Source organism: Pistacia vera, unplaced genomic scaffold, assembly GCF_008641045.1.
Source record: "Pistacia vera cultivar Batoury unplaced genomic scaffold, PisVer_v2 Contig157, whole genome shotgun sequence".
In the NCBI taxonomy this organism is placed as follows: domain Eukaryota; kingdom Viridiplantae; phylum Streptophyta; class Magnoliopsida; order Sapindales; family Anacardiaceae; genus Pistacia; species Pistacia vera.
Window position 1 is genome coordinate 839,067 of NW_022195652.1, and position 26,880 is coordinate 865,946.

The following is a 26,880-nucleotide window of genomic DNA, read 5'->3' on the forward strand; positions in this document are numbered from 1 at the left end:
TAGTTACAAGCTGAGATGCTGAAACCTAATGCCCAAGTCTCCACTATCCTTACGCAGTTTACAGCTAGATTTGGTGGCATTCTCCGTGATTGGTGGATAAGTCTTCAGGAGTATAGACAAAATTTGTTCATCCAAATGTCAGATATCAAGCAAGCCATGTATCTCCTGTATGATGAATTATGTGGATTACCTCACCTTTATGAGAACCAAGTCAGAGAAGAATATTTCAAGATGCGATGCTGTTCTCTAAAAAAGAAAGATCTTGACAGACAGTAACAAAAGAGACGGTTAAACGATATCATATACTTAGGGGTATGGATGATCCTAATATGAAGCAAGCCTTTTTGGCATCAATTCCTGAATCCCTAAGTCATGAAGCAACCAAGCTTATGCAGTCCCAGAACAAACAACTTGGATCCACTTCTCTTGGTGAAATTTACCAGTTTGTTATTCTTGCTCTGGAAAAGCTCTGTTCTCAAAAGCATTTTTTTGATGATTATATGAAGCGTTCTAAACAACTGACAAAGGTTTGTCAAAGACTAGACTTGCAGATTAAATGTAAATCTGATCGCTCAGTTCTTGTCCTACCAAGAAAAAGTTTCATTCCAGACGCATCAAGTTCTCCACCTAATGCTCCAGGCAGACGCAAATTCGACGTTTCAAGCACCGCAAGTTTCTTCGAAAAAGGAAAACGCAAAGGAAAATTGTCAAATCGGTGTTATTGTGCAAACGCCCGGGTCATTTTGCCAAAAATGTCCAAACAAGCCCAAGCAGTCAGTCAAAATGATGCCAACTTTCTCAACTCACAGATATCGATTTTTCAGATGATGGTGTTGAAAGTTGGTTTTCCATGGATGACGAACCCACTTCCGACACTATTTTCCAGTTTGTAGCCACTAATAATGAGTACTCTGATTAAGATGATTGTCACTATTTCTACCATATCCAACAAGCACACAATCCCTTCCTCATTAGCCTTCTCATGTCACATACCTACAGCAAAAGTTAGATCTCCCCACCAAATACTCCAAGCCTATTTCAGTCATAGCTTTTTTATACTGGTGCTACTCATACCATTATCAACCCTAAGATCCTTCCAGCCTCTCAGTGGAAACCTCATCAAGAATATTCTACACTGCTAATAGTGAGACTTTCACTACTATCTGATTAGCAAACCCATTAAAATCCAAATTTTCCCAGGATGTTTCACTTGTCATAAAGTTCTGGTTCGATCTACCTGGCAAAGACATGGTTCTAGGTTTTGATGTTTATTCTAAACTCAATAAACTTAGAATCCTTCCTGATGGTGTTCGGTACAAGATGTTTTCAAATCGGACCACACAGCCTAATTTATTCCAGATTGAAGGCAATCTATTGAGCAGATCAAGACCCAGCTTATTTCCCGCTCTTGCGCAGATTCTCATGCTGATTTTCTCACTAAATGTGCTCATCCATTATGGAAGAATTCGGATTTCTTTATCCGCTTCCTTCATCAAGAGCGAAGATATCAATCCCACTAAAGCTAGTCATTCCGGCATGTCACCAGAACATCTCAGTCTTGCCCAACAAGAATGTACTCAGCTTTATCTCAAGGATTGATTGAACCCCGGACTCTCAATGGGCATGTGAAGCTTTTTTGTCAATAAATGGGCAGAACAGGCCAGAGGAAAAATCAGCCGTTATCAATTATCAGCCCTTGAATTTCTTTCTTCGTGATGATAAATTCCTCTGCCTTCAAGACAAATTTTTTTGCAAATCTCATAATGCAAAGATTTTTTTCCAAATTTGATCTCAAAGCTGGATTTTGGCAACTTGGAATTCATCCTGATGATCGTCATAAGACTGCTTTCTGCATTCCCAATCAACACTACCAATGGACAGTCATGCCTTTTGGACTTAAAGTCGCTCCTTCCCTGTTTCAGAAAGCCATGACGAAGATTTTTGCTCCCCTTCTACATACATGTCTCATTTATACGATGATATCCTTCTCTTTTCAAAAGATGAGGAATCTCATATACGTCTTCTTCGTGATTTGCTGACATCATCCACACTTATGGTATCATGCTCTCTGAGAAGAAAATGCAGTGTAGGACAAACAAAGATTGATTTTCTTGGTATGGTGATTGCTGATGGCAAGTATGATCTCTAGCCTCATATTGCTAATGAATTGCAAAAATTCCCAGATGTTCCACAACCAAGAAAGAAATTCAACAATTCTTGGGAATTGCCAATTACATGCGCAGTTTCATTCCCAACATTTCTCGTTTCAATACTCCACTTTCCAGATGCTTAAGAAGAATCCTCCAGAGTGGTCTGAAAAGCAGACAAATGCAGTCAAGAGTCTCAAGCGCACATCCTTCCATACTCAGCCGTTGAAGATTCCTTCTTCAGGGAAACGCATTCTTCAGAGGATGCTAGTGACACTCATTGGGGTGCAGTGCTTTTTGAACAAGATATAGACAAGGTATGACATTTGTGCGGATACCAGCAGCATTATCATTCTACTTTCAAGGAAGTATTAGCAGTAAAAAAATGCCATTGAAAGGTTTGAATCACCTTGTTGGACATCATTTCTTCGTCAAAACGGATATGAAGTTTTGATCAAATGCTACGTTTCCACAAGAAAAAAGTTCCACATCAACAGTTACTTCGCTGGGCGAATGGTTCAGTAAATATTCCTTCACGTCCAGCATATCAAAGGTCACACCAACACCATTGCAGATTATTTCTCCAGACCTAAACAAAAAAGTTGGTTTCATGAACCCTAGATCCAAACCTCTTTCATGTTTCATGTTCAAACATTAACCCAATCCAGTTTATGTCATCATCCTTTTCACCAAACCGTACTCCCGATGTACCTCTGAATTCGATGACCTTGTTCGAACTCGTACCATTGATGAAAATGCTACCACCCTCATGTTTTCCTACCAACTTCAATGCATTGAAAAATGTGGTCAATCCATGTATGATATTAGGGGTCCATCCAGATTACCCCTTTTCAAAAATCTTTGTTTACTCCAGGTCTTGATATCATATTCCAGAGAAATATTATGTTCTTTTGGTATATGTTACAACAATACCACATTGCCATTCAATTCCTGATCTAAGCGAAACCAATCAACACAACGATCAGTCGAAATGATGGTCAAGGGCCTCCCTTTATCCCACACACGCGTACACCCATACAGATTCCACATCATCTAAAGGGCTAGTGAATATTAAACAACCACATAAATAGAGAACCTGAATATAAATGAAGAACATGTACATAAATAAAGAACAAGAACATAAATGAAAACATAATATTAAACATGTTAAAGAACATAAATTAAAACATATATGGGATCTTTGCTAACTATAACATTTTCGGAGTATTACAACACCTTGAGGTTGAGGGAAACTTAGAAATATGAAGAAACATGGAAGAATGTAAGTGAAGATGTGTAGAGAAAGTATGGAAGTGTAGAGAAATATGGAAAAGAAGAGTGAGAGAAAAAAACAAAAGTGTTTGCAAAGTTTTACAGCAAGTTCCTCCTCCCTCCGAGAAGGGAAAAGTCTTTATTTATAGATAAAAGGGAGACAACCACTCATAAATGAGTCATTAAATACAAGACTAACCTTTTGATTGGTTCTTTTTTTTTTTTTTTTTTTTTTTTTACATTAAGTAGCCTACAATTCTTGATTTTTACAAAGGATACAAGAGATATTACATTGAGATGGCATATTTCCATTTAGTCCACCCTTATTTACATAAAGGCACAAACTCTATTTTAGGACACGCAGGTCGTTAATCGTCTAACAGATTGGTAACGTGCCACGAGTCTCATCCTGGAAGTCGAGACAACCCATTGATTGATCCAGTCAACAGGATTTGTCGGGGAGATGTATCTGGATGAGTATCCGAAGAAATGTCTAGAATCTGAGATGTTGGCGTGCAGATGTACGTGGTGCATTCACGTATTGTTGTCGCCGGATTTATGGAGATAGTAATCACGAGACTGCTGAAGCTCTTCTTCCTGCACAGTATCTGGCTGTGAGTCTGGGTACCACCATTGGTAAGATGAATTGTCATCGAATTAAGCATTGATGGAACGTATGCATGTCTGTTTGGCTCGGAGTAATTTCTCAGTGTAGTCTGGAGAAAGAGTTCCACAGAGCATATCATGAAAGGATGGCATATTGCATCTGGAATGATTTGATTTTTTTCAAAAAGGATTTTTGAATGATCTAGTCTCAACAGGATGACAAACATATTTGGACGAGGTCATATGGATAGGACCGATGAAAGTGACTTGATGCTGTGAAAAATATAGGCCGTCAGATTTGATAGAGTGATGTCTGTGAAAAAAACAATTAGACCATGCCATTTTGGTAGACATAGGACCTTTGTATCAGGCAAGTTGGTGAGCAAAACAAGATTTCCATTTGTCGAGGGTTTTGAACCATGGAGAAAAGTCATCAAAGAGTGCAATTCAGGGATTGAGGTTGACGGTATTGGGAAATTATTTTCAACATATGATGGATCGAGAATTGAATGGCAATGTGGTATTGGTGTAACATATACCAAAAGAACCATAATAATTCTTCTGGAAATATGATATCAAGACCTGGGGGGAAACAAAAGATTTTGAAAAGGGGTAATCGGATGGACCCTTAACATATCATACATGGATTGACCACATTTTTCAATGCATTGAAGTTGGTAAGAAAACATGAGGGGGTAGCATTTCATCAATGGTACGAGTTCGAACAAGGTCATCAAATTCAGGAGGTACATCGGGAGTACGGTTTGGTGAAAAGATGATGAACATGAACTGGACTGGGTTAATGGTTGGAATATGAAACATGGAAGAGGTTTGGATTAGGGTTCATGAAACCAACTGTTTAGTTTTAGGTCTGGAGAAATAATCTACAATGGTGTTGGTGTGACCTTGATAGCTGGACGGTGAAGGAATTTTACTGAACCATTCTACGCAGAGAGAAAGTAACGTGTGATGTGGAACTTTTTTTGTGGAAACGTAGCATTTGATCAAAAGACTTCATATCCATTTCAACAAAGAAATGATGTCCAACATGGTGGAATTCAAACCTTTCAATGGCATTTTTTACTGCTAATACTTCCTTGAAAGTAGAATGATAATGCGCTGGTGTGGTTTGAATTGTCCACTCTGGTATCCGCACAATGTCGTACCTGTCCGTATCTTGTTCAAAAAGCACTGCACCCCAATGAGTGTCACTAGCATCCATCTGAAGAATGCGTTTCCCTGAAGAAGGAATCTTCACGGCTGAGTATGGAAGGATGTGCGCTTGAGACTCTTGATTGCATTTGTCTGCTTTTCAGACCACTCTAGAGGATTCTTCTTAAGCATCTGGGAAAGTGGAGTAGTGAAACGAGAAATGTTGGGAATGAAACTACGATGTAATTGGCAATTCCAAGAATTGTTGAATTTCTTTCTTGGTTGTGAGAACATCTGGGAATTTTTGCAATTCATTAGCAATATGAGGCTGGAGATATACTTGCCATCAGCAATCACCATACCAAGAAAAACAATCTTTGTTTGTCCTAACTGCATTTTCTTCTCAGAGAGCATGATACCATAAGTGTGGATGATATCAGCAAAGTCACGAAGAAGACGTATATGAGATTCCTATCTTTTGAAAAGAGAAGGATATCATCGATATAAATGAGACAGTATGCAGAAGGGGAGCAAAAATCTTCGTCATGGCTTTCTAAAACAGGGAAGGAGGACTTAAGTCCAAAAGGCACGATGTCCACTGGTAGTGTTGATTGGGAATGCAGAGAAAGCAGTCTTATGACGATCATCAGGAGAATTCCAAGTTGCCAAAATCTAGCTTTGAGATCAAATTTGGAAAACATCTTTGCATTATGGAGATTTGCAAAAAGAATTTGTCTTGAAGGCAGAGGAAAATTATCATCACAGAGAAAGAAATTCAAGGGCTGATAATTGATAACAAGTGCTGAGTTTTCCTCTGGCCTGTGCTGCCCGTTTATTGACATAAAAAGCTTCACATGCCCATTGAGAGTCCGTGGGTTCAATCAATCCTTGAGATAAAAGCTGAGTACATTCTTGTGGGCAAGACTAAGATGTTTGGTAAATGCCGGAATGACTAGCTAGTGGGATTGATATCTTCGCTCTGATGAACGGAAGACGGATATAAGAAATCGAATTCTTCCATAATGGATGAGCACATTTGTGAGAAAATCAGCATGAGAATCTGCGCAAGAGCGGGAAATAAGCTGGGTTGATCTGCTCAATAGGATTGCCTTCAATCTGGAATAAATTAGGCTGTGTGGTTCAGGATTGGAAAAACATCTTGTACCGAACACCATCAGGAAGGATTTAAGTTTAATGAGTTTAGAGTAAACATCAAAACCTAGATCCATGTCTTTGCCAGGTAGATCGGAACCAAGAACTTTATGAAAAGTGAAACATCCTGGGAAAATTTGGATTTTAATGGGTTTGTAATCAGATGAGTAGTGAAAGTCTCACTATTAGCAGTGTAGAAATTTCCTGATGGTTGTTAGAGTAGATGCCCTAGAGCCAATCAATATTGTAGAATTGACTCTTTGTAATAATGTTCATTAGTCAATAAAAAGGCCTTTATTCTATATCGCGTAAATCATTATTATTGCATATGTATTGATATATGTCCTTAGAATGGTATGAGCCGTGACGAGGGTATCAAGTGTTCAAATCTTGATAGTGAGAACCCTATGAGCACATATGGTGGCCATTCTAGAAACGTCCGTAGCCCCAGTATTATTCTGAACTAAGGGCACAGATAATACGGTAAGGCTATCATAGTGTTGAAGACCCTGTCGAAAGGCAGTGACTGATCTCACTTGTCAAGGTTGTTTGGTGACAACCTGGTGCAACACATGGGTTTGTTGTAGGCGATTACACCACGCAAGTTCACTGGACTGACCCACAGAGGATTCCATATGGATGGTAACCCCAGTGTCTATGGAACAAATCCTCTAACGAATGGTGGTGCATGTGATCCTTAGACTTGAGATCACCGGAGTGCCTTGTGCACGATTGGTGTAGTTTGACACTAGCCTAACGCAGTTCTTTTCAGAGTTGTCAATACGGTGGTGATTGGCTGCATCAAGGGTGTATCAAGACTATGGTGGATTGAAGAGGATTCATCACTCCGGGTACGGAGAAAGTTATCTCACGGCGCAATTCAGTATATGGCAATGACACTAAAACTGTGGCCACAGTGGGATTGAGTTGTTGCTCTATCAGTTTATAATAAGGGTCGGATTGGTCCAGAAACTGAAAAAAATTATCGAGAGTAACGAAGGTTGACACTATTCTATGCCTTCGTCTCGTCGAGATAACGTATGGTGAAAGGATCGAATTGCACGGTAACCATATCGTTGACAGGTAGCTACTTTGCTGAATCCGAATCTATCGGGTGGCCATGATGCTTGCTAGGGGCCAATTTGGTCTGTGGTATTAGTGAGAAGATTAATTGGTGTTAATCGCGATACTATACACTGCCGATATGATGAGGAGCATGGGTCACACACATAGAAGACAATTTAATATCCAAGAAGAAAGAAGGGCGTTTTCGTCTTTTAGGCGAAAGGGTATTTTGGTAATTTCCAGTGTAATTAAATTTGCTGAGGTCGTAGCCTTATTTAATTTGTTAGAAAATTAAATAAGTGAAATTACGTTTAAATTGCGTTCGCACATATTTAAATATATTATCATATTGTTAATGTTAATAATATTTAAATATATATTAATTGATTTTAATTGAGATAATGATGGAAATTAAAATAAATCAAATTGGAGTGTTTGGCAACATGGGGCGTTTGGGTTGGAGCCCAAGCTATTCCGGATGGGATTAGGGAAAATTGTTTTTTAAATATAAAAGGAAAAGTGTGTGATTTTTAATTAAGGAGTTTTTCTTTGTAAAACCAAATACACACAGCAGCCCTTTTGCTTCTCTCACGGCAGTAAACATCTTGAGCCTGAAATCAATCAATTGATTTTGTCTTCTTCTTAATCTTGAAGCCAAAGAGGATCTAGCAAATCCCTCTTTGGTCTTTTAAGATTGTCTTCGTGTGGACTACGCAGGTTCGACCTACACTTGGATCGGTAGCAAAACGTTCGTCGACAAAATTTGGAGGAGCCTTCAAAGTGCGTTGTTTCTTAAACTCATGTTGAATATTTATGCAGATTTATTTAATATAAATTGTAAAATCATACCCTTGATCTTGGCTCATGTAAACGATCCTGTTATATTATATTTTCGTTTCCGCGCGTATACGGGACCGTTTGCTAACAGTGGTATCAGAGCCTAGGGTACTGAATTTTACAATTTTTATGTGTAGGTGATAACATGTATTTGATGATAATATGGTGCCATATTGAATCTGTGTAAATCTGTCTTGAAATATGTTTTTAAGAAACTGATTAATCGATTAATTAATTTGTTGATGATCTGCTAGTTTGGTTTAATGCATGATGGATTTTTGTTGAGATCAATGTGTTGATTGATTGCAAAATCCGGTTGCTGTATGAATAGATCCGGGGCTACAGATCTGTGTACGCTCGCTGCGGCGAATATCATCGCCGCGGCGATCGTCTTTGGACGAGCGCTGTATGAAACCAGCACTCGCCTCGGCGATATAACCCATTGCCGCGGCGTGTGCCTTCGGACGTGCTGTACCAAAACCAATGCACGCGCGGCAATCAAACTCATCGCTGCAGCGAGCGCACTTCAAGTGTGCAGGGGGTAAAATGCAAAGTTTCAAAATTTGGGCCAAACGTAAATCTGCAAATATCAGGGGGTAAATTGTAATTACCCCAAATTTCAGAAATTGATTGTTTTTAAATGTATGCTTTGTACATGTTTGTATATTGCATGGTGCCGGTACATGAGCCTTAGACCTAAGGGTGAATTGTTTAAAATATTTAGGTATGTATGGTTGTATTATTTATTAAATAGGGCCTGCGTGTCCTGCCTTTCCTCTTCTCGATGTATATCTCTTCTCATCATTCCCTCGAATGTAAATCGAGGTTTCTAAATTTGATTGTAAAGAAGTTGTATATTTATTTATTGTAAATTTAGAACGATAGTTTTGTAATGTACTTGAAGACGAAGCAATAGACGGAACAACCATACTGAAGAATCAAGATGTTTATTACAAGACCCCTAGGTGACCCACCGATTCCTCTAGCTCGAGGAAATCGGTTTTAGTTGGGCCATGTACCACACGTTTAATTTTTGTTTAGAATGCATGCTAAGGTTGAATGTTTGATAACATGCCAAACAATGTCATTCTAACAAAGATAATAATTTGGTGAGACATAAATAACAAAACTCAATTAAAGTATATTAAGTCATGAAAGCCTTCCATCACATGGTTTTAATCAACCACTGTTCGTCGAAACCTTGTTCGCCAAAGCGAAGGGTACACTTCTACAGTGGGAGGTTAAAATGCATTGGAGTTTTCCTTAATGTGGTGAGGGGCGACTTAAATGACGGTTTGCTTGTTCGCCAAAAGGAAGGTTGATAAACATGCGTCATTGGCATAGTAGAGAATACACTATTGTGTGTACGTGGTGACTGTAGTGTCCACTCTACTGATACTGAGAATCACACTTGAGGACGATGCATGTACTGTCCATTGGATTGGTGGTGGTGGTGGCTTTTCACATTTGAGGTTGATAGTGGGAGCTATCAACTGGTGTGGATTGAGTTTGTGGCCTACCTAATAATCATTTTGGCTGTTTCCAAAGCGAAGGTTTGAAATGGGCAGGATGGGATCTCGGTCCACTAGGAAAGTCAACGGGCTTTCCCGAGTTAATGGTGAGGGCTATTAACTTGAGTAAAATAGTGGGAGCTTCGTTTAATAAAAGACCTATTAAACAATAATAATGAAATTGGTAATAACGGTTACTTTTTTCTGCACTTGTAGATTCACTTAAATTTGAGCAAAATGATCCCAACATCACTGCGACAAATCATCGAACTGGGAGAGAAGATGGAATGGTGAAAATTTCGTTGACTGGTATAGAAGTATAAATAATATACTTCAGTCAAGCGATAAGATTATACACCATTGAGCAAGCTATCACCAGAGCTGCTGATAGTTCTATCCATGAGACTGGGTATGTATATGTGAAGCATACACATGATGCAAAAGCAGAGAAATGAACTAGAACATTGTGCTTGCATCAATGGCACCATTACTGCGACAGCAGTGCCAGAAATGGATTAGCTTCTATTCTCATTTTCTTCGAAGAAATGGAAGCATATGGTGTCTCGGTCGTTATTCAGATGTAGGATGGAAGAGGGTACCAAAAATGGCAATTACTCAAGTGGACAGAGTATATGAATAGCTTGAGATTTTGGGATGTGGACTTAATGAAGGTTTAATGATAAACCTAATATTACAGTCTTTGAGATTCTTATCTCAATTGTGCTATGACTTTATGAGGAAGATAAGAAGAATAACCCTTTCCGAGCTTCTGGATTTGTTGAAGATACTGAGTCAGGAATGAAAATGTCAGAACATTGACGTTGGTTGAAGCCAACTCAAGTGAAAAGAAAAGGGCTCAGAAGTCGTGGAAAGAACTGTTGCAAAAGGAAAGGAAGCGTTTGTTCTCACTGTGGGAATCCCAGTCACTGGAGGGAAACATTGCAAGGCCTTCCTAGCAAAAGGGAAGAAGAATGTTACTTCTTCGTCAGGTACGTTATTGAGATTAACTTCTCCGTAAACATCTAGTTGAACAAAGATGTGGTACTCACATTTGAGATGTGTAGGAATACGGTAGAGTAGATTGCTCGCGAGGGAGAGGTGGACCTACCAGTTGGAAATGAAGCACGTGCTGCTACATTTGCTATAGGATCTTATCGTTTGATTTAGCCGATGGACTTGTTTCTTGGAACTTGTGGATTATTATGGTTTTTCTTCCGTTTCTAGAAATTATATTCTGTGTCCACATAGGACAAAAGAGAATATTAGTTACTAATGGATTATTGTCCTTGAGTATAAATAATATTTTTATGGAAATGTTTCATAATAATATGTTCTTAAGAGACAATAAGGATAATCTCAAAATGATACTATGCCAACTTTGGCAAGTTGAGCTAAACATACCTGAAGGAATGTGGGATAGTACACAAAATCTCCTCCTCCTATACACCCCAACACAAAGGAGTGTCGGAAAGGAGGAAAAAGACCTTACTTGATATGGTTAGGTTCATGATGAGTTTTAGTGATTTATTACATCGTTCTAGGGTTATGCCCTGAGGACTGCGACTCATGTTTGAACCGGGTGCCATCAAAGTCTGTAGATAAGACTTCATATAGCTATGGAGGGGGCGAAAGCCACTTGTCTTATCAAAGATTTGGGGTGTGAAGCTTATGTTAAGAAATTGACTTCGAACAAGCTGGGCCCAAAATCCTGTAAATGTATATTTGTGGGGTATCCAAAGGAGACCAAGGATACTATTTCTACACCCAGAAGAGCGCAAAATTTTTATTGCTCGATCTGGGGTCTTCCTAGAAAATGAATATTTTCTAAAATACTAGTGGGAGAAAAGTAGAACTTGATGAAGTTTAGGACACAGGATATACTAGACGAAGGACGGGATGATGTGCCACAAGAAGTGGTTGAGCATCATGAGGAGGTTACTCCACAACTTGTGGCAAAGTGAACTATCTCAAGTAGCACAGGAGCTACGTAGATCTGGGAGAGTACGTCATGAGCCCGAGAGATACGGTTATCTCGTGACTCAACATGGTGACGTACTGGTCTACCAAGACGATGAACCCAGAACCTACGAAGACGCTATATTGGATCCAGATTCCGTTAAATGGCTGAAGCCATGAATCTGAGATGGACTCCATGTACCAGAACCAAGCGTGGCTCTGGTGGAACCCTGAAGGGGTAAAACCCATAGGGTGTAAATGGGTCTTCAAGAAGAAGACCGACATGGATGGCAACGGGCATACTTATAAAGCACGGCTGGGTGCCAAAGGTTTCAAACAAATTCATGGCATTGACTATGAAGAAACCTTTTCGTCGGCTGCCATGATTAAATCCATCTGGATGATGCTTGCAATTGCTGCATATCATGACTATGAGATTTGGCAAATGGATGTCAAAAATTTTTCCTGAACGGAAACCTTGAGGAGGATGTGTACATGACACAACCTGATGGTTTCGTTCTTGATAGTCAAAACAATAAGGTATGCAAGTACAGAGATCCATTTTGGACTCAAGAAGCTCAGGAGCTGGAACATTCGTTTTGATGAAGCCATAAAAGAATTCGGTTTTATCAGAACGAAGATGAACCCTGTGTTTACAAGAAGTGAGTGGGAGCGCAGTAACATTCCTAGTATTGTATGTCGATGACATACAGTAGATCGGGAATGATATACCGAACTTGCAGTCGGTAAAGACTTGGTTATCCAAGTGCTTCTCCATGAAGGACTTAGGGGAAACAGCCTACATCCTTGGAATAAAGATCCGTGATAGATCGTGTAGGTGCTCAAACTAAGTCAAAGTACATAGACAAGGTACTGAACACATTTAGTATAGAAAAATCCAAGAAGGGATTTCTTTGTGGCATATGGTGTCTATCTCTGTAAGGATATGTGTCTTTAACCACACAATGAGAGAGATAGAATGAAGAGGATCCCACATGCTTTAGCAAGTGGATCCATCTTATATGTTCAGATTGATATCTAATGTGCATTCAGCATTTGTAGTGGATGTCAATCAGGCTCAAGTGAGCATATGTTATGTACTTAGATTGATGTCTTATGTGCATTCAGCACTAGTAGAAGATATCAACTAAATCCAAGTGAATGACACTGGGTGAGTGTAACGGACATTCTTAAGTGCTTGAAAAGGGCTTAAGAATATATATTCTTGGATTATGGAAGAAAGATGAGCCACTGTAAGAGAATACAGTGACGCTATTTCCAAACAGGAAAAGGATGATTATAGTTCGCAATTTGGGATTACACATTTTCTCAATATAACTGCAGTGAGCTGCAAGAGCTCAAATTGGTGTACTGCAGTGGATTTACAATTGATGCTAAGTGTACCGCATTTTTAATGCAGCCGTGTAGGCGGTTTGGATCAAGAAGTTCATTACTGAACTTGATGTGATTTCAAGCATTACTAATCCAGTATAGTTGTACTGCGATAACAATGGAGCCATTGGTTGTGGCTGAGGAATCACGGTCTCCACAGCAATCCAAACACTTACTTGTTGATTCAATCTGATCTGAAGGATCGATATGAAAGGGAATGGGCAGATTTGCAGAATACCTACCAACCACTATTAAAGTTTCTGTTGTAGCAGAAGCATGATGGGCACTTGGGTCATTCAATGTTGAGTGCATGAATGACTGGCTATAGTGCAGGCACTTGGGTCATTCAGTGTTGAGGGCACTGAATGATTGGCTAGTGCAAGTGGGAGATTGTTAGAGTAGATGCCCTAGAGCCAATCATTATTGTAGAATTGACTCTTTGTAATAATGTTCATTAGAATAAAAGGCATTTTATTCTATATCGCGTAAATCATTACTATGCAATATGTATTGATATATGTCTTAGAATGGTAGAGCCGTGACGAGGGGTATCAAGTGTTTCAAATCTTGATAGTGAGAACCCTATGAGCACATATGGTGGCCATTCTAGAAACGTCGTAGCCCCAGTATTATTCTGAACTAAGGGCACAGATAATACGGTAAGGCTATCATAGTGTTGAACGACCTGTCGAAAGGCAGTGACTGATCTCACTTGTCAAGGTTGTTTGGTGACAAACTGGGGCAACACATGGGTGTTTGTTGTAGGCGATTACACACAAGCAAGTTCACTGGACTGACCCACCAGAGGATTCCATATGGATGGTAACCCCCGTGTCTATGGAACAAATCCTCTAACGAATGGTGGTGAAGTGATCCTTAGAATTGAGATCACCGGAGCGCCTTGTGCACGATTGGTGTAGTTTGACACTAGCCTAACGCAGTTCTTTCAGAGCTGTCAATACGGTGGGGATTGGCTGCATCAAGGAGTGTATCAAGACTATGGTGGATTGACAGAGGATTCATCACTCCCGGGTACGGGAGAAGTTATCTACGGCGCAATTCAGTATATGGCAATGACACTAAAACTGTGACCACAGTGGGATTGAGTTGTTGCTCTATCCAGTTTATAATACAGGTCATTGGTCCAGAAACGAATAATAATATCGAGAGTAACCGAAGGTTGACACTATTTCTATGCCTTCGTCTCGTCGAGAAACGTATGATGAAAGGATCGAATTGCACGGTAACCATATCGTTGACAGGTAGCTACTTTGCTGAATCCGAACTATCGGGTGGCCATGATGCCTTGCTAGGGGCCAATCTTGGTCGTGTTATTAGTGAGACGATAATTGGTGTTAATCCGCGATACTATACACTGCCGATATGATGAGGAGCCTATGGGTCACACACATAGAAGACAATTTAAGTACAAGAAGAAAGAAGGGCGTTTTTGTCTTTAAGGCGAAAAGGTTTTGGAATTTCACAGTGCAATTAAATTTGCTGAGGTCGTAGCCTTATTTAATTTGTTAGAAAAATTAAATAAGTGAAATTACGTTTAAATGTGCGTTCGACATATTTAAATATATTATCATATTGTTAAATGTTAATATATATTTAAATATATATATTTAATTGATTTTAATTGAGATAATGATGGAAATTAAAATAAATCAATTGGGGGTTTGGCAACATGGGGCGTTTGGGTTGGAGCCCAAGCCTATTCCGTATGGGATTAGGGCAAATTGTTTTTAAATATAAAGGAAAGTGTGTGATTTTTAATTAAGGAGTTTTTCTTTGTAAAACCAAAATACACACAACAGCCTTTGCTTCTCCCACGGCAATAACATCTTGAGCCTGAAATCAATTCAATGATTTGTCTTCTTCTAATCTTGAAGCCAAAGAGGATCTAGCAAATCCCTCTGGGTCTTTTAAGATTGTCTTCGTTTGGACTACGCAGGTTCGATCCTACACTTGGATCGGTAGCAAAACGTTCGTCGACAAATTTGGAGGAGCTTCAACGTGCGTTTGTTTCTTAAAATCATGTTGAATATTATGCAGATTTTATTTAATATAAATTGTAAAATCATACCCTTGCTCTGGCTCATGTAAACGATCCTGTTATATTATATTTTCGTTTCCGCTGGTATACGGGACCGTTTACTAACAGAGGTTTCCAATGAGAGGCTGGAAGGTCTTAGGGTTGATAATGGTACGAGTAGCACCAGTATCAAAAAATGCTATGAGAAATAGGCTTGGAGTTTGGTGGGGAAGATCTGAAATTTTGCTGTAGTGATGTGACATGAGAAGGCTAATGATGGAAGGGATTGTGGTGTTTGTTGGATATGGTAGAAATAGTGACAATCATCTGAATCAGAGTACTCAGTATCAGTGGCTGCCAACTGGAAATAGTGTCAGAAGTGGATTCGTCATCCATGAAAAACAACTTTCAACATCACATCAGAAAAATCGATATCTGTGAGCTGAGAAAGTTGTTGCATCATTTTGACTGACTGCTTGGGCTTGTTTGGACAATGTTTGGCAAAATGACCCGGGCGGTTGCACAAATAACACCGATTCGACCATTTTCCTTTGCGTTTCCTTTTTCGAAGAAACTTGGGGTGCTTGAAACGTCGAAATTTGCGTCTGCCTAGAGCATTAGGGGAGAAAACTTGATGGTCTGGAATGAAATTTTCTTGGTAGGACAAGAACATGAGTGATCAGATTACATTTATCTGCAAGTCTGGTTTTGACAAACCTTTGTCAGCTGTTTAGAACGCTTCATATAATCGTCAAAAAATTGTTTTTGAGAACAGAGCTTTCTAGAGCAAGAATAACAAACTGGTAAAATTCACCAAGAGAAGTGGATCCAAGTTGTTTGTTCTAGGACTGATAAGCTTGGTTGCTTCATGACTAGGGATTCAGGAATTGATGCCAACAAGGCTTGCTTCATATTAGGATCATCCATACCCCTAAGTATATGATATCGTTTTACCATCTCTTGTAATGCCTGTCAAGATCTTTCTTTTTTTGAGAACAGCATCGCATCTTGAAATATTCTTCTCTGACTTGGTTCTCATAAAGGTGAGGTAATCCACAGAAATTCATACAGGAGATACAGGGCTTGGTTGATATCTGGCATTTGGGAACAAATTTTGTCTATACTCCTAAAGACTTATCCACCAATCACGGAGAATGCCACCAAATCTAGTTGTAAACTGCGTAAGGACAGTGGAGACTTGGGCATTAGGTTTCAGCATCTCAGCTTGTAACCAGGCCTGAAATTCATACATTTGAGTTTCCCTTTGTATGGAGGAAGATCATCGACGGTAAAAGTATGGAGCTTGCTGGCGGTGTATAAGAGTCACGTTCAACGAGAGTGTGACGAGATTGTCGATACATAGGCGGAGAGTCTGGAATGGAATCATCACCTTCAGGCATCTATCATCGACTCAGAAACAACAGGTGGTCTGGACGATTCAGGTTGAGGGTCATCAGTTGGGGATAAACATAAGGATGTTGATCAGAAGTATCATGTCAGAGTCAAAGTCACTTTCAAAGGATTCATCAGTCGAAGGGGTATCGGCTTCTAATTCTATTTGGAAGGTAGATAGAGAATCCTGAGAAAGACCGAGGCGGCAAGACATTGCCTTTCTACCATGTCTCGCAAAAAAGAGCTCATAAAATTGGAAGAGACGGGATTTTGTGAAGAGTCAGGATTAGCAGAAGGTTGGCGGTCTTCCATCATCATTATATGCATTGGAGCCTATCCTTAGATAAAGGACGATGAGGCTTAGGAGATGGAGGATCTGAGTGACTGGAAGAGAAAGAGTCAGAATATCAGCGGATGGAGTCTGCGGTCTAGCAGAATACTTTTCTCGCTTCTTTGGTCTGTTCCAGCTTGATCTTTCATCACGTTCTTTACGGAGCTTGGCATAAACTGTTCAGTGTTGCCAAAAGCTTGAACAGCACCAGAAGGTATAGAGGTGAGACCAACGGTTGGCTAATTTTGGGAAAGGGGAAAAAGAGGGTTGTGGCCATGCTGTTATGAATCAAAAGGGTTTGGTACCAATGACATTTCAAGGAAAGTCTGTGGTTGTCTGAGTTTTTGCTTAAGATATTCCTGAAGCGATGCCATTTGGTTTTTATGACTTCATTTCTGCTTCCTTCTGAAGAAACTGAGCTGAATAGCCATAGGAGCTGTTGACAATGTGCATTAATTCCTGATAGAGCGATCAATCTGTTTTGGAGATGATCAATTTGCTTTCGTAGCCGAGAAATCAGCATAGTTTGGTTCTGAGACTGAGAGTCCACCTGATGAGCTACTAAATCCAGTTTTTGTTCAAGTGGTCATGGTTTTGTTTGGGCTAAAGCATTTCAGTCTGCCATTGAGAACTGCTTCAGCTTGGGAGAGTTTAGGTGTGGATCCATCAGGTGTATAACTTTGGAAGGAACCACTTTGGTTGTTGAGTAGCAGTTTCTTGAAGGGAAGGAAAATCTGTGTCATAATTGAAATGTTGTCCTGTCTTTGTGGGCTCAGGGGATTGGATCATCATGACGGACTGAACAGGTGGAGTATGAGCAAGGGGTGAATGGGTTGGTTTATTTTCTTTGGCAATCCACCGCAGAGACTGTTGATAACATGGTAAAGGGTTTGAAGAGGGGATTTGGCAGGTTTGGATAGTTTGAAAGGTGATTTGGGTTAGGTTTCGGAGGGATGTCCCATGAGGGATTACTAGATGGTGAATCTTTTCTGGCTGGTGGAGAATATTTGACATAATAGTCAAATTACCAGACGGTTGACCAAGAAGACCAACTTCAGGATCACGTTCTTCAAATCGGGAATGAAGATCTGTCTAACTGCAGCGAGCTTTCTTCTTTTTCTGGTTGGAAGGTTCGTCTTGGAAGATAATGCTCATCGATCTCCCAAATAGGAATCACGACATTTCGAGCATATGGCAGTCAAGATCAAATGGAGTGTGACCAGTGACTGGATCATATGATGATAGACAGGAGCACCAAATCGTTGAAAAGAAGAATGAAAAGTCAGGAGCACCAAATCATACTGCATAGTGGGCATGACCGAGTAATCATGAATTAAGTTTGTCTAAAACTCAAAGGTGGAGCACTGGGAGTTGCTGGAGACTTAAACCTGATAGTTGTTGTCCGTCACTGTTATCATGCATAGTAGATTCTGTAGAAACCACCGGAGTATCTTTTTTGTGAAGAGACTCGTAACTCGTCACCCAAGAGTCGGTAACAATTTAATCACATCATCTCTGGAAATTTGCCTGGAATATTGATGCAGTGAGGAGTATTTGAAAGTCAACAGTAAGGAGCAGTGCATCAGTAGTCGTAGGGATAGCGAGATCAAGAGCATGGTCTTGGATTCGCCACACCATTTGATAATGCAAAGTAGCTGCAATACTTCCTGGATTTAAATCTGCACCAACGATCTGTAATTGAACTTTAAGAGCCTTAGAGCAATGAACATCAGAGAGGGACATGTTGAAATTAGGAAACAGTGTCATAATGACTGTCCCAGCATTCAAAGTTGTTCTGTGCTGTCCCTATACAAGCATGTTGATATTGGACAAATCTGGTGTCCAATAAAGCAATTCGAACAAGAGACTGGGAGTCCTTTTCTACATGATAAGATAGGGCGAGCCGGATATCACCAAAGTGCACATGAGAGTATCCTTCACGGATCCATTGAGTAATCGATTGAGGGATTTCCAAAGAACATATTGTTCTTGGATGTGGCTGGAATTGACACTTGTCAAAAGTACTAGTCTGGACATACTCTTATGGCTTTCGGAAGGACAGACAAGAGTTTTAAAGGTTTTAGACAGAGAGACGAGGACTTGGAAAAGGCTGTATAAGGATTTACAATAGGAGGGATAGTGTCTTGGTTTTTTATTTTCTGGGATATAAGATATTTCATACAAACTGTCTATCTTAGAAGAAGATCTAGATAAGCTAGTATTTATGGGAGCAGTAAACGTAGATAAAGCTGAAGAGGAGTCCATGTGCGTAAGTTCAACCTCTTGGATGTGAATACACCTCAAATGATAAGGATAGTGCAAGACCCAAATATTACATATAAACATAACTTAATAACAGTGAAATAAAACATAACCAAAACTTAAAGGAGCCAATATCGAGGGGAGGTAATCCTCCGCACACGCAGAGATGGAATCTATAAGCGGTCTAATAAATACTAGCTCTGATACCACACGGTTTACAGACCTTATAGATGCTGTCAGAAAATCATGGGTTTATGCATGTGGGGAACTATGATAGCCGACCTAAGCGAAACCAATAACACAACGACGGTCGAAATGATGGTCAAGGCCCTTCTTTTATCCCACACACAATAATAAAATATTTTTTTCTTATTAATTGTTTATATTTTCTTTGGTTGGTGGGTATTCTTGAGTTTAGAAGAATGGAGAAAAGGCCAGCCCATCTTGTCGATTCAATGGATTACTAAACCGACATGAAACTCAATCGTTTATATAAATATTTACGTGGTAGAACATAATTCGTTATGAAAATTTCACATTTGAGCAATTCACGTCTGTGTTGATTAATTACGTGCAAACTAAGTTAAATTAATTATTAAAGATTATCTCTTTGATCCCAGGAAGGATTTAATCAAACAGTCTAACGTACCCTTTTAAACAGCTTGCATTTAAATTAGAATACATTAATTTGGTTGGTGCCTGAGGTCGATCAATGTTGATATGCTCAAATTTTAGGTAGAACTTCAACTTATTAATTATTTTTTAATAAAAAAAAAAATATTTTGACATCATCCATGAAAGGTACGAGATAGTGAATATATTAATTAATTTTTTTTTCAAAAAACTTATATATTCATCCCATGAAATTAGAAAATCTAGTAACGTACTCCCTCATTTTGTTAGCTTTCTTAATTAGACATCCAAAACTTTTGTCAATGCAACGTGAACAGTGCGTTTTCGTATTTAAATTATACACAGATTTATGAAAACCAACAGATTTAATAAGACCACATCCTAAAGTAGGACGTTGGAAGTTTGGACCGCATGGAATTCAAAAGAGTATACAAATAGGTGATATCTTTTTCACAAAACAATAAAAAATGAATTATGTCCTTAGCAATCAAAAATCAATTAAAAATATGTATAGATTTTTTTTTTATTTTTTTGGTAAATTTGAAAAATCTGGTAATAATATATCTTAAAAGCACCCGACTATGATACATATGACATACAAATTTAGCTTGTTCACCATATCAATAATAATTGAACATATATTGTCAGTTAGCCAATCGAGGAAGAAATAATAGAGAAGTTTTGCCCAATTGGGTAATTTGATTGGATTTTCTGTTTAAAATATTGTTCTTGAGTTTTAACGCTTTTTCTTAAAAATTAAAAGCTTGAATTATGAGGTAAAACTCAATCCAATATGGATATAATTACTACTCTTCCCAAATGATTTCACAAATTTCTCATCCCAAGTGATGTGTTTCCTTGTGTGGCTTTGATATGTAAATAAAGGGTTCAGGTTTTAAATGATATGTTAATGCACATGAAGCACACATCATTTGGGATTTCATTTGAAAAGAGTATATCACTTAATCTAACATGGACATTTAACTTAAATACAAAAAAGTTCAATGATCCGGAATGAATTGAAACTAATCTCATGGATTATTCACTTAGGTAATGTTATAGCCAATTAGGGGATATTACCACTTGAAAATCTTGACCTCAAAGCTTAAGTTATTAACATTGATGTTTAAGTCTAGAACGTGAGATTTGAACTCAGAATTTTATAGTTTCTTTGAGGCTCCCCGAATGTAAGATTTTGGTACAACGTAAGACAACAGTCAACTAAACTAAAAACGTACATGTTTTATTCATAGTTCAAACAAAAACACACCTTATATAATATTACATTTAAAATACATATTACAGAATTTTCACGTACACTTTAGCAACACCAACATTAATTTTCAAAGGGCTTAGCTCCAAAACATCCCTATAGCTAAAATTCACAGCACAAATTAACAATACAACAACAACAGTCTTATATTTCATAAACATGTTGAACTGGACTAAAGTTATCATTAAGTCATTCAACTTTATTTTTTACCAAACATATACCTATATTTATAAAACAAAGCCATAACATTACCATATTTGATAAGTTCGTTCTTTTGCCAAAACCCCAACCCTTAAAGAGTTGAACACGATCATGCATTTCTTGGAACCGCAACAGCACGGAGAGGGTTCTTCATTTCACAGGACAGATTGAGCACCTCACTCAGGTCAACTGGGTTAGATATGTCTTGAACCCATTCAAATCGGTGCAACAACTTCGCCACCCAAAGGCTGACCGTGACAAGCCCCAGGTTCTTCCCTGGACAAACCCTACGGCCAGCCCCAAACGGTGCAAGCCTCAGGTCAACACCTCTCACGTCCACGTCAGCACCACCTTGACTCTTCAAATACCTCTCTGGCTTGAACGCCAATGGCTCTTCCCACACAGTTGGATCATGGGTTATGGCCCACATGTTGACCATGGCAGTCGTATTAGCGGGGACCACCATGCCATTGCTGAGATGGACATCCGACGTGGAAAGCCGGGCCCAAGAGAGGAGAGGCCCCGGTGGGTGGATTCGTAGGGTTTCCTTGATCACAGCCTGAAGGTATTTTAATTTCGCCACGTCAACATCTGTGAGATCAATCTTATTTCCTACAATAAGGTCAAGCTCTTGATGAACTTTAACTTGTACATCAGGGTTCAAAATCAACTCGGCCATGACCCACTCAGTTAAAATTGCTGTTGTATCAGTGCCACGAAAAATCATTTCCTGCTCAAAGAAAGAAAAGATAAAGAATTTAAATATAGGTTTTTGTTATTGAAAGTAAAAGATACAATGAATCTTATGAAGTTGCATTAGTATAAATGAGTAGAAACGTTTTTTTTAAATAGTGTTTGGATACAATCTAAGAACTAATGTAAAACAAAAAAAATAATTAAAAATTGTTTTCAGAGTTTTTATAATAGGTTTTAAATATTATATCAAACATATTAAAAATATCAATTCAAATATTAAAAATATCAAGATACCAACCCATAACACAGCAATAATATCATCCTCATTCAGCTTCTCGTCGCCATTCAAAGAGAGTAAAACATCAACAAAAGCAGAATCATCAAGGAGCTCTTTTTCGTCTTTGAGTTGGTGCTCTCTAATGATTTGTTTCACCAGTTTTCTTATACGAGGAACAAGAACCGAGCAACGTTCATTGATACGAAAAGGATCATAAAAGCATTTCAGCCATGGCAAATAATCAGACCAGTTAAAAGCACCCAAGATCTCAAACCCTTCTCTAACAATCTCATGCAACTCTTTGGCCTCGTCACGGAGACGCTCCGTATCGTATCGTTTACCAAACACCGTGCCCGTTATGTTGTTCAGAGCCGCGGCTTGTAAATGTTTGCGCAAATAAACAACTCCATTAAGAGATTGTTCTTCAGCTATGGCGTGCAGCATGGCAACACAGTCCATCTGGCGCCCGGATTCGTGCGCCGCAATGCGCTTGGGCGCAAACAAGTGAGAAGAAGCAATTCTCCTAAGGAGCCTCCAGTAGGAACCATTCGGCGCAAACCCGATGGCGCGACTGAACATGAGGCTTTTCGCCGAGTGTTTGATCGGACGGTTGGAGAAGTGAGGAGAGGTTAAGATTTCACGGGCGATAATTGGATCAGAAGTGACAACAACAGGGGTTGAACCCAGGCTCAGAGCCATGAGTTGTTTAGCACGAAAGCTAGAGGCCATGGAGGCGAGAGTACGGTGAGCCAAGCCGCAGCTCAAACTGAACAAACAGCCGAACAAAGGGAGACCCCGGGGTCCCAAAATGGGAACTAAACCCATTTGGTTTCTCCCATTTTTCCAGGCCAAACCTCCAGTGGATACAGCCCATGTCAAGAGACCAACACACAGGAATGCAATAAAAACTGAAATCAAAAGCCAAGAATTAAACAAATTCTGAGTTTCAACAATTGCTGGGAGTGTAAACACCCACCAATTAGTATCAACAGAATTAATTGAAGTAAAATCCATAACACTCAACACACACACTCACTGAGTACTCAAGTTCAAGCTCAAGAGAGAATTAGAGAAAAAGATAAATTTGTATTGTGGTTAGAAAGAGGGACGGTGAGTTTAGTTTAAATATATGTGCATGCATGAAGAAGAAGGGATTTGATCGATGAAAAGTAAAAAGATCTTATGATAAAAAATTTAGGGCCAAGTTTGCGTATAATAGAATACATATCTACGTGTGCAAAGTGTATTTTATACGTTATTTAATTTATTTCTACGCAGTAGAGAGAGATTTATGCCGGTCAAACATAATGTTCAGCCAGAGTGACGTAATATCTGTTCTCCAACAATAATATCATTATCGTAATCACATCAAATTCTAAAGTGTGATGGAACTTTTAATCATTTCTTAATTAAGTTTATGTTATTAATTAATTGTATTTACTTTACAGAAGTGATACTTCATACTTGCTCCTAAATTTTATATTCTTATAGTAACATGTTAAACTGATTGAAGATATCTACATGAATAATTGAGTAATGTCACAAACAATATGACAGTTGAGATATCGAATTTCCGTAAAGAATATGAATTATATCTTTTAAATATCATTATTTTACGAAACCATATGGATTTTCAGTTTTCACGAAGCTGAGTGGCTTGCTGAGATATCAGATAGCCTAAACAAATTCTCTCAAGTGTTTTTTAATTAGTCAACTTGTATTGACTCTTTTTTATTTTGAGTTTAGGCCATTCAACGGGTCAGTATCATGCATAGTTACTGTTTTCATATCGATTTGATATGCAATATAAGACTTAAATTTAAACTTATTATATATACCAGCCGGGATCAACTGAAGTTCGTTCATATGTACCAAGCTTGAATAAGATCAATGAAATATTGAAATACATATTCAAGCTCAATGAAATATTGAAATATATCATAAGTTTTTCACTATGTATAACTGTACTCACTTAAGTTTGAACAATCGGGTAATCAAAACTGAGTTTTAGTAATGATTTATCTACAAGGTATCTAGGTCAACAAATAAAATAAGAAGCAGCAAGTAGTGGGATAAATTACAAACAAATTATTATCACCTCCTAAAACTTTCTGGAGCTGCAAATTAAAACATGATGACCAAGTGGAGTATACCAAAATTTTTGTAATGGCATTTGTTGGATCAGGATAATATATCAATCTAAACTTTTACCTAAACAAATATAATAATGAGCATGCATGATTGTATATTTCACAGATACAAACACCCCATTCTGTTGGATTGAATACGAGACTTTAATTCTAATACTAGGAATCAACATTAAGTAAATCATCAACATTCATAAGAACCAAGAGTCCAAGACTAAATGATCATCCAGCTTAGAAACACTCAAAACCCTAAAACAAATTAAACGATTATGATAGATTTGAAGTGAAGTGTTGGGAATGGGGATCCCAAAATGAAGCATATTGATGAGTTGTGTTTGTGCCCATGAAAGTCGGATCCTAGGCCCACATTACAAAGAGCAGCTGGTGGTGGTGGCAGTCGCAAGCGTGTGTTAGGGCAGGAAACGAGGGGGTAGCGTGTTGTATTGGGTTAAGTTAAGCTAAGACTTTTACAAGTGTTTTACAGTTTACTCGATACTTGTGTTGTTATTCGACCGAGAATTCACACGCCAACACAACTTCAGAGGATAGTTGAGATTTTTCCCTTTCTCGAGGCTCTTCAACTCTCGTGCACACCATGTTTGTTTGCGTGATTCTCAAGTCAAACTTTCTAGATTTCACTTTTTGCACTTCCCTCAATCTACCCAAAACCCTGCTTTTCACCTATAGGCTACACCCTGTCTATTATTATTGGCTTACCGACGGTGAGGGAGGGAATGTAATTCGTTCGTCAAACTTCCAAAATATCTTTTTGGTTGGTGTATTTACAAGATTTTCGGCTTCAATTGTGAGTTACCACACGGTCCTTCTTCTCTTTTTTTTTTTTTTTTTTTTTTTTTTTTTTTTTTTTTTTTTTTTTTTTTTTTTTTATTTTTTTTTTGTATCATGAGTCCACAGTATTACATTTTGCAAAAGTCTCAACCAATCATACAAGCATAACGTGTCATCTTTTGATCTCTAATAATATATAATTACACATATAGAAACATTTTAAAATTGATATTCAATCATAATCATCGCATAATTATCTTCTTTATATTAATATGATTTCAGGTTAAGTTCAATTTTCTCAATTAGAAGGTATAAATGATAAGTTAGTTTGAATGTATCTTTGTTGCTAGGAAGTTGGTAAAATCAATTATATGTTCAACCTCAAAACGAATAGCAAAATCCTGAAGTTAAAAAAGCTTCGAAGCATGCATACACAGATGGAATTATGTAATTCGCCATTGACATATATATATATAGCTTGATTTGAACACTTTTTTTTTTTCTTTCAATTTATAATTAGTTAACTTTGATCACAAAACATAGATAATGTAAATTGAGCAAGCTGTCACTGTGAAAACCAATCCACTGGCAACAAACTTTACATGTAACTTGTAACTTGTGGTATAGATTTATGTGCATTATTTGATTGATCTTAAGAAAAAAAAAACTAGAGGGAAATGAGCTCGCTCCTAGAAGAATGTTATTCCTAGGGTTGCACAAGTTTTACCCTCCTCCCCATAACATCAACAATCCCAAAACAAACTATTACTTCTTCATTAATCAATAATTAGAGTACTTAAGGCAATAATAATCTATATATAAATTATCTCAGTCCAAGCTCAAAATCAAATCAATTGGTTTTCCAAATTTTCCATACAACCCAGTTTTATAAATTACCTGAGCTCTCATATTTTTTGCATATACTGTATATGTATTCAGATCAATTCATAAAGAACTAGACATTAAAAGTTTACGATCATATTTGAAATTTTGCAAACTTTCGACAATAGAAAAGCTAGTTGTAAGTTAACAAAGATCTTCAAATATTAATTACAAACATTTGATTTGTACTACGCCAAACCCATTCCAGCTATAAGAATATAAAAAAAGGGCGACTTGTGATTGTGTTTTACCTTTTCACGTGTCATTGACACATATTTTTAGGCTTATAGTACACTGAAAACTGAGGTTGTTCTCTTAGAAGGCTATATAGAATTCAAACTCTTTGTTGTCTTCTTCACGCCTCTTTAATAAATGGCTACTTGCTGCTTTTATTTTTAGTTTTTATATGCTTCTAGGGTTCTATAACCATGATACCACCACAGTTCCGCGAGCTTTTTCAACTACCACCCCTAAGGTTTAGTGAGAGGAACTAAAGACCCACCGATTTCATAATGAAACACTAGCCTTTATAATTACAATAATTTAGATGTACAACAAATCTACAAAGATTTGTGTACAAATTGATGTGAATAAAATAAATAGATGAGTGAATATAAGTCAAACTTATCATATTCACTCTTTATTTATTTTATGTCACATCAGTTTATACACAAATCTTTGTAAGACTTGTTTGTACATATCATTATTCTAAATTAACAAACATTTTGTGAAAAGTTAGGTGGGACATAAGATCTTGTTATAGTAACTAATAACTTATTTTATCTTTTCTTTTACAACAAAAAAAAAGCTAATATTTGAAATTTGTCATATGATCAAATTATTATATATATTTATTTATGATAAAAAAG

At 38.1% G+C, this 26,880-nt stretch overlaps 1 protein-coding gene across 1 annotated transcript; it reads right to left on the bottom strand.

Moving 5' to 3' along the window:
• Positions 1 to 21,329: 21,329 nt before the first annotated feature.
• Positions 21,330 to 23,207, bottom strand: LOC116124806 (cytochrome P450 78A7). Its single transcript, XM_031410545.1, has 2 exons — positions 22,215 to 23,207; positions 21,330 to 21,950 (listed from the first exon to the last, which is right to left on the bottom strand). Exons 1-2 carry the CDS (start codon positions 23,205 to 23,207, stop codon positions 21,330 to 21,332), a joined length of 1,614 nt encoding a protein of 537 aa, XP_031266405.1.
• Positions 23,208 to 26,880: the final 3,673 nt, after the last annotated feature.

What these genes read in the sequence shown, in the direction of transcription:
- LOC116124806 (XM_031410545.1), bottom strand. Translation starts at nt 23,207, where the DNA reads ATGGATTTTACTTCAATTAATTCTGTTGATACTAATTGGTGGGTGTTT. An exon ending in ATATTATTGCTGTGTTATGG is followed by an intron (nt 21,951 to 22,214) that starts GTTGGTATCTTG and finishes TTCTTTGAGCAG; the next exon opens with GAAATGATTTTTCGTGGCAC.